The 8,330-nt window shown below is 42.6% G+C and overlaps 1 protein-coding gene across 1 annotated transcript; it reads right to left on the bottom strand.

Annotated features, from left to right (window-relative positions):
* Positions 1–3,508: 3,508 nt before the first annotated feature.
* On the bottom strand, positions 3,509–8,120 carry ebpl (EBP like). The gene is made up of 4 exons (XM_045205629.1): positions 7,793–8,120; positions 5,616–5,685; positions 5,127–5,265; positions 3,509–4,701 (listed from the first exon to the last, which is right to left on the bottom strand). Exons 1-4 carry the CDS (start codon positions 7,979–7,981, stop codon positions 4,464–4,466), a joined length of 636 nt encoding a protein of 211 aa, XP_045061564.1. The 5' UTR covers positions 7,982–8,120; the 3' UTR covers positions 3,509–4,463.
* Between the last annotated feature and the right edge of the window lie 210 nt (positions 8,121–8,330).

Genomic DNA, 8,330 nt, shown 5'->3' with positions numbered 1-8,330 from the left:
CAAAGACATGATCAGTCTATAATTTTTATTTGAACAGTGAGAGACAGAATAACAACAAAAAAATCCAGAAAAACGCATGTCAAAAATGTTATAAATTGATTTGAATTTTAATGAGGGAAATAAGTATTTGACCCCTCTCAATCAGAAAGATTTCTGGCTCCCAGGTGTCTTTTATACAGGTAACGAGCTGAGATTAGGAGCACACTCTTAAAGGGAGTGCTCCTAATCTCAGCTTGTTACCTGTATAAAAGACACCTGTCCACAGAAGCAATCAGTCAATCAGATTCCAAACTCTCCACCATGGCCAAGACCAAAGAGGTCTCCAAGGATGTCAGGGACAAGATTGTAGACCTACACAAGGCTGGAATGGGCTACAAGACCATCGCCAAGCAGCTTGATGAGAAGGTGACAACAGTTGGTGCGATTATTCGCAAATGGAAGAAACAAAAGAACTGTCAATCTCCCTCGGCCTGGGGCTCCATGCAAGATCTCACCTCGTGGAGTTGCAATGATCATGAGAACGGTGAGGAATCAGCCCAGAACTACACGGGAGGATCTTGTCAATGATCTCAAGGCAGCTGGGACCATAGTCACCAAGAAAACAATTGGTAACACATTACGCCGTGAAGGACTGAAATCCTGCAGCTCCCGCAAGGTCCCCCTGCTCAAGAAAGCACATACAGTGGGGAGAACAAGTATTTGATACACTGCCGATTTTGCAGGTTTTCCTACTTACAAAGCATGTAGAGGTCTGTAATTTTTATCATAGGTACACTTCAACTGTGAGAGACGGAATCTAAAACAAAAATCCAGAAAATCACATTGTATGATTTTTAAGTAATTAATTAGCATTTTATTGCATGACATAAGTATTTGATCACCTACCAACCAGTAAGAATTCCGGCTCTCACAGACCTGTTAGTTTTTCTTTAAGAAGCCCTCCTGTTCTCCACTCATTACCTGTATTAACTGCACCTGTTTGAACTCGTTACCTGTATAAAAGACACCTGTCCACACACTCAATCAAACAGACTCCAACCTCTCCACAATGGCCAAGACCAGAGAGCTGTGTAAGGACATCCGGGATAAAATTGTAGACCTGCACAAGGCTGGGATGGGCTACAGGACAATAGGCAAGCAGCTTGGTGAGAAGCCAACAACTGTTAGGCGCAATTATTAGAAAATGGAAGAAGTTCAAGATGACGGTCAATCACCCTCGGTCTGGGGCTCCATGCAAGATCTCACCTCGTGGGGCATCAATGATCATGAGGAAGGTGAGGGATCAGCCCAGAACTACACGGCAGGACCTGGTCAATGACCTGAAGAGAGCTGGGACCACAGTCTCAAAGAAAACCATTAGTAACACACTACGCCGTCATGGATCAAAATCCTGCAGCGCACGCAAGGTCTCCCTGCTCAAGCCAGCGCATGTCCAGGCCCGTCTGAAGTTTGCAAATGACCATCTGGATGATCCAGAAGAGGAATGGGAGAAGGTCATATGTGGTCTGATGAGACAAAAATAGAGCTTTTTGGTCTAAACTCCACTCGCCGTGTTTGGAGGAAGAAGAAGGATGAGTACAACCCCAAGAACACCATCCCAACCATGAAGCATGGAGGTGGAAACATCATTCTTTGGGGATGCTTTTCTGCAAAGGGGACAGGACGACTGCACCGTATTGAGGGGAGGATGGATGGGGCCATGTATCGCGAGATCTTGGCCAACAACCTCCTTCCCTCAGTAAGAGCATTGAAGATGGGTCGTGGCTGGGTCTTCCAGCATGACAACGACCCGAAACACACAGCCAGGGCAACTAAGGAGTGGCTCCGTAAGAAGCATCTCAAGGTCCTGGAGTGGCCTAGCCAGTCTCCAGACCTGAACCCAATAGAAAATCTTTGGAGGGAGCTGAAAGTCCGTATTGCCCAGCGACAGCCCCGAAACCTGAAGGATCTGGAGAAGGTCTGTATGGAGGAGTGGGCCAAAATCCCTGCTGCAGTGCGTGCAAACCTGGTCAAGTCCTACAGGAAACGTATAATCTCTGTAATTGCAAACAAAGGTTTCTGTACCAAATATTAAGTTCTGCTTTTCTGATGTATCAAATACTTATGTCATGCAATAAAATGCAAATTAATTACTTAAAAATCATACAAATGTGATTCTTTTTGTTTTGTTTTTTTGATTCCGTCTCTCACAGTTGAAGTGTACCTATGATAAAAATTACAGACCTCTACATGCTTTGTAAGTAGGAAAACTTGCAAAATCGGCAGTGTATCAAATACTTGTTCTCCCCACTGTATACATGCCTGTCTGAAGTTTGCCAATGAACATCTGAATGATTCAGAGGAGAACTGGGTGAAAGTGTTGTGGTCAGATGAGACCAAAATGGAGCTCTTTGGCATCAACTCAACTCGCCATGTTTGGAGGAGGAGGAATGCTGCCTATGACCCCAAGAACACCATCCCCACCGTCAAACATGGAGGTGGAAACATTATGCTTTGGGGGTGTTTTTCTGCTAAGGGGACAGGACAACTTCACCGCATCAAAGGGACGATGGACAGGGCCATGTACCGTCAAATCTTGGGTGAGAACCTCCTTCCCTCAGCCAGGGCATTGAAAATGGGTCGTGGATAGGTATTCCAGCATGACAATGACCCAAAACACACGGCCAAGGCAACAAAGGAGTGGCTCAAGAAGAAGCACATTAAGGTCCTGGAGTGGCCTAGCCAGTCTCCAGACCTTAATCCCATAGACAATCTGTGGAGGGAGCTGAAGGTTCGAGTTGCCAAACGTCAGCCTCGAAACCTTAATGACTTGTAGAAGATCGCAAAGAGGAGTGGGACAAAATCCCTACTGAGATGTGTGCAAACCCGGTGGCCAACTACAAGAAACATCTGACCTCTGTGTTTGCCAACAAGGGTTTTGCCACCAAGTACTAAGTCATGTTTTGCAGAGGGGTCAAATACTTATTTGCATTTTAATGAGGGAAATAAGTATTTGACCCCTCTCAATCAGAAAGATTTCTGGCTCCCAGGTGTCTTTTATACAACAGTATATATTTTTATGTTTAACACTTTTTTGGTTAGTACATGATTCCATGTGTTATTTCATAGTTTTGAGGTCTTCACTATTATTCTACAATGTAGAAAATAGTACAAATAAAGAAAAACCCTGGAATAAGTAGGTGTTCTAAAACTTTTGACCGGTAGTGTCAACTTTTGGCCTCCACAATCCCCCGACCTCAACCAAATTGAGATGGTTTGGGATGAGTTGGACAGCGGAATGAAGGAAAAGCAGCCAACAAGTGCTCAGCATATGTGGGAACTCCTTCAAGACTGTTGGAAAAGCATTCCAGGTGAAGCTGGTTGAGAGAATTCCAAGTGTGTGCAAAGCTGTCATCAAGGCAAAGGGTGGCTATTTGAAGAATCTCAAAAATAACATATTTTTTGATTTGTTTAACACTTTTTTGGTTACTACATGATTCCATATGTGTTATTTCATAGTTTTGATGTCTTCACTATTATTCTACAATGTAGAAAATAGTCAAAATAAAGAAAAACCCTTGAATGAGTAGGTGTTCTAAAACTAGTGACCGGTAGTATGTATAAATGAGTGCACTACTTTCAACTAGAGCAATATGAAAAGTACCTCAGAAGTCGTGCACTATAAAGGGAATAGGGTGCAATTTGAAATGCAGATTATAATTATAATTATTATATTATAATTGACCAATGATTGTGGAAGAGCCAGGATTTTCAATCCAATTATGGACTGAACTAAGCGCCGGATCCATATTTGGCCATTTTGATTGTACATGGTTGAGATTTAACACTTTTAAATCACAGCAGTTAAATGTGCCTGCTCCTAAGGAAGACTGGAGAGTATTGTTACACTGTGGAGATGAGGGGAAAGATAGCTAGGGAAACTAATATGTTTGTGTTGCAGATACATAACCTTTTTCTTTATATTAATGATAACATATCAACTAATAAAACATGCTAAACCTAATGTAAATGTCTGTCTGCTAAATGGCATACATTATTTGTGCATAGCCAGGCTTTTCTGTGTAGTGGGCGTGCTAATGCCTATTATATACATACAAAAGAATGTAGAATAAGGTTGAGTCATTTGATATTATGCATTACGTAATACATTTGACAAATGACACCGAGGTGAGGCCTCAATGTTGACATTTCCCCTATGCTGCCGTTTCCCCTCCTATTTACCAACATAACACATGACGCTAGGCTACATGTACACAAGGCATAGCCTGCAGGTGGAGAAACAGATGCAGACAGGGTTTTGTTGGCCAATGTGTCTCCTCAGTTTCACATCTTTTCATGGTTAGTCCATCAACAGATCCATTCGGACTAGTTTTAAGCACACAAATAGGTCCAAAAACATCTAGAGAACTTTCAACCGAAATCATCCGCTCTGAAATGGAATGAAAAAGGTGAAGCTACATGGTCTAGTCCAGCTTCTTTGGGGCTTGGTAGGAGGGGTGAAGTCGTTTGAGTGACAGCCATGATTGCCACAGCAGCAGTCCAGGCACCACCACCCACACCCCATTGAAGAAGACCAGGTAGATCCATAAGTAGAGCCAGTTGTCTGTGTTGAGGTTGGGGCTGCCTACCAGCCAGTCTGGACAGAATGTCATCCAGCCTCCGTACAACTCACACACACACAACGTGATTTGGACAAAGTGCCTGAAAACAAACAGACACAGAGAACTATTCACCCGGGGGGCCAGACTGTGCAACAACTGTCAACAAGACAAGCTAAAAACACTTGTTGACCGTTGAGATTCAAACAAACAATGACAAGTTTACTTAGGCTGAACACCAACTTGCACCCAGGCTATATTTTCCATGTACATGGTAATAGGTCATTCAACACATCACATTCTGAAGACAGATGCTATAAATGTAAATTGTGACTTGCTAATGGTATGTAAACACTTGTTTGTGTAATGAGTAAATTCTGTATTAGATAATTAGTGCTCTCTATAAGAAAGATATTGTTAAATGGTACCAATAGTTATAGAATGCTCTCTGGTACCAATATGGAGACGAATGGCATAAAGCATAAGAAAAGCCTGACAATGAAGCATATTTAGTACCAGTGTTCCTACCTGTAGTGTTTGTCCTTGACGATGGCGTAGACGAGCACCAGCGCCAGGATGCCGTCCAGGACCACCGTCAGCAGCTCCAGGGAGACTATGGTGGGGTCAGAGTGGAGCCAGCGCTCATCTGCCTTTCCATACTCCTTCCCTAGACACACAGGAACAGGTTATCTGTTAGAGCAGTGTCTTAATAGATTCCTGGGGGACCCCAGGGCCAGTGGGTGCACATGTTTGTTCTACTCCAGCACTAACACAGTGATTGATTTTACATTACTGTATTCTATTCAGTTTAACATGAGCATTTCAATACTATGTCCACTAGATGTCTCCCCGCAACCAGGCTCCAAAGCAAATCTCAAACACACGCACCGTTGTTTCTTTAATTTATATTTTGCATGAGAAAACTAAAATGCATAAAAGATAAATACACAGTACTATAAATGTTTTTGTTTCATACATTATTTTTTTTACATTGCACAGTCAATGAAGCCTACTTACAAAGTTCAGCAAAAATATTGTCTGAAGTTGCCACGGTTCCAACAAGTGACATGTAAACAAAGGGTCCTTCCTGTAAGATCAAACAGTGGAAAGAGTCAAATAACAAAAGAGCTGCCAATGAACTCTCCCTATCAGTGGCGGCTCCTGAAAAAATTCTCAGGGGGGGCAATTTTTCTGATGATTTAGGTGACCTACACACATTTTAAAAAAGATATGTCCAGCAACATTTTACATTTACATTTTAGTCATTTAGCAGACGCTCTTATCCAGAGCGACTTACAGTTAGTGAATACATTTTTTTTATTTTTTATACTGGTCCCCCGTGGGAATCGAACCCACAACCCTGGCATTGCAAATGCCATGCTCTATCAACTGAGCTACATCCCTGCCGGCCATTCCCTCCCCTACCCTGGACGACGCTGGGCCAATTGTGCGCCACCCATGAGCAACAACATGAAGACAGGGGCAGCATATAAGTCAATGCCAGAAGCATTTATTGACTGATCTCAAAAGTGTTGGCTTACAAAAGCAAAATAAGTTATCACAGTAAAAATAATCAAGGGTGTTCTTTCACATTCCTCAACACTGCATAAACAATATGCATTTCCATAAACAAATGAAATATCAGCTGAAAATACAGCATCTTGGTATTTGTTCAGATTGCAGGATCAACAAGAGCTTTTACCACATTTTTTGCCTCATGGTTGAATTGGAAATATGTGCACCTGAGCATAATTCACAACAAGCAAGCAGGAGCTTTTGATAGAGGCTACTGAAAACATTGATGCAAGTTATTGGTAATAAGAAATTTTTATAGACTTCCATATTCTGCCCTCTTGTATAGATTTGTGAAAATGAACAACCATATTCTGGCCAATTGTATAGATTTGTAAATATGAACAACCATATTCTGGCCAATTGTATAGATTTGTAAAAATGAACATGAACAGATTATTATTTTTATTTTTTTACTTTTTTTAAAATGAAAAATAACTATTTTAAACAACATCAACTGTGAACTGATTTGGGCGTGTGTGTGTTAAAGAGACAGACAGGGAGGGACAAAGAGAGAGAGAGGCTACATTACTTGTACTGAAACTGTTCTCTTCTCTCTTTCAATGCAGCAAAGCAGTCAATGACTTTCTCATTGAAATCAGGCATGCTGAGGACTAGTTCCCTCTCCATGGAAAGCATGGCCAGTGCATTCAGACGTTCCTGGCCCATTGAATTTCGCAGGAATGTCTTAACTCGTGTCAAAGTTGAGAAACATCTCTCAGCTTCAGCTGTTGTCATGGGAGTAGTTATGAGGATGTTCAACAGAGTCACAGTCTCAGAGAACGTCTCCTGGAGGTTGTAGCTCATGAGAACCTGGTACAGTGCCAGTGCACCACAGTTTGACTTTCTCGTCGTCTGCAAAAGACCGTTCAGTCTCTCCAAATGCACACTGGCGATTGAGACTGAGGTTGATTCCGAGATGGGAAGGAACTCAAAAAAGCGCTCCTGCACTTTGTGGTTGCTATCTATGTACCTCAGCAAAAGCACCAGCTGTGTCTGTGTAGAAACGTCCGTGGTCTCGTCAGCTTGGATAGCTACGAAGTTCGCCGACTTCACCTCCTCCACAATATGTTCCCTCATGACCGCTAGCATACACTCCAGTAGCTCGTTTTGAATGGTCTTTGATGTGAACTTCTTTCAAAGAGACAATCGAGTTGCACTGAACGTTAGCCATCTTGATAGTAGTACGTGAATTGATTGACGCTGCTACCCGCTCTTTTCTTAGTTACGTTCATGGTTATGTTACGTATGACGAAAGCGCGTAAGTGCAAGCCCTCAGAAACCCATAGAGATTGTATTGAAAGCTCTGATATTTGAAAAAAATAGATTTTACATGAGCGTCTATGAGATACTTCTGGGGCGATTTTCAACATGACTGAAATCGCAACAAAAGGGGCGGGGCCATTTGAAGCACGACTTTAGCCTGATTGGACATTTAGTGGCAGATCAGACGTCTAGATTAGAACACTGATAACTACTGTTGCCGTGATATAATTGATTAGGGAAAAAATCCCTTCCTTTTCCCGTTTGGCAGTGCGTCGCCCATATCGCCCTAATGAACACACCGCCCCTGCTCCCTATATTGACAACGCCTTCTCATTCACCTCACATAACACACTCACCAAGGTAATGTGAACAATCGCATCGTAGAAAAGCCACACGAGCACCCATCTATCAGTTCCAGAGCATTTTCTTCCCCATATCTGCGCGAGGATATAGCCCACGGCGAATTGAGCGGCGCAGGCCAGCAGAGAATAAACCGTCACCGGAGTAAAGAGAGATGGTGCTTCTTTAACTGCCGCCGATTCCATTTTTACAGAAAACTCGGCTCAAACCATGAAAAGTACACTTGGAACTTGCTACTACTGTCTTTTCCATAGAGATAGATAGAGGACTCATCTTTGTATCGGTGCCATTATAGCGTCTGACAGCATGGGCAGCGCCATTGACGCAAACTCAGTTTTGAAGTAGTACATTTTCTTCTTCATGATTGGTTGATCTGTCCTGATGACCCGGTTGGACATGACGCTAACAGGGTCACCAGGTGGGATCATTCAATGAAGTGGGAAGTCCCACCAAGTTGACTACATTAAAATGGTGGAAGCCCTCAATGGCACTTCCCATCCTAACATAGATTTTTGGCCACTAGAGACCTTTATC

This window comes from Coregonus clupeaformis, chromosome 20 (genome assembly GCF_020615455.1).
Source record: "Coregonus clupeaformis isolate EN_2021a chromosome 20, ASM2061545v1, whole genome shotgun sequence".
NCBI classification, from domain to species: Eukaryota; Metazoa; Chordata; class Actinopteri; order Salmoniformes; family Salmonidae; genus Coregonus; species Coregonus clupeaformis.
This window is presented reverse-complemented; position numbering and strand designations above follow the sequence as displayed.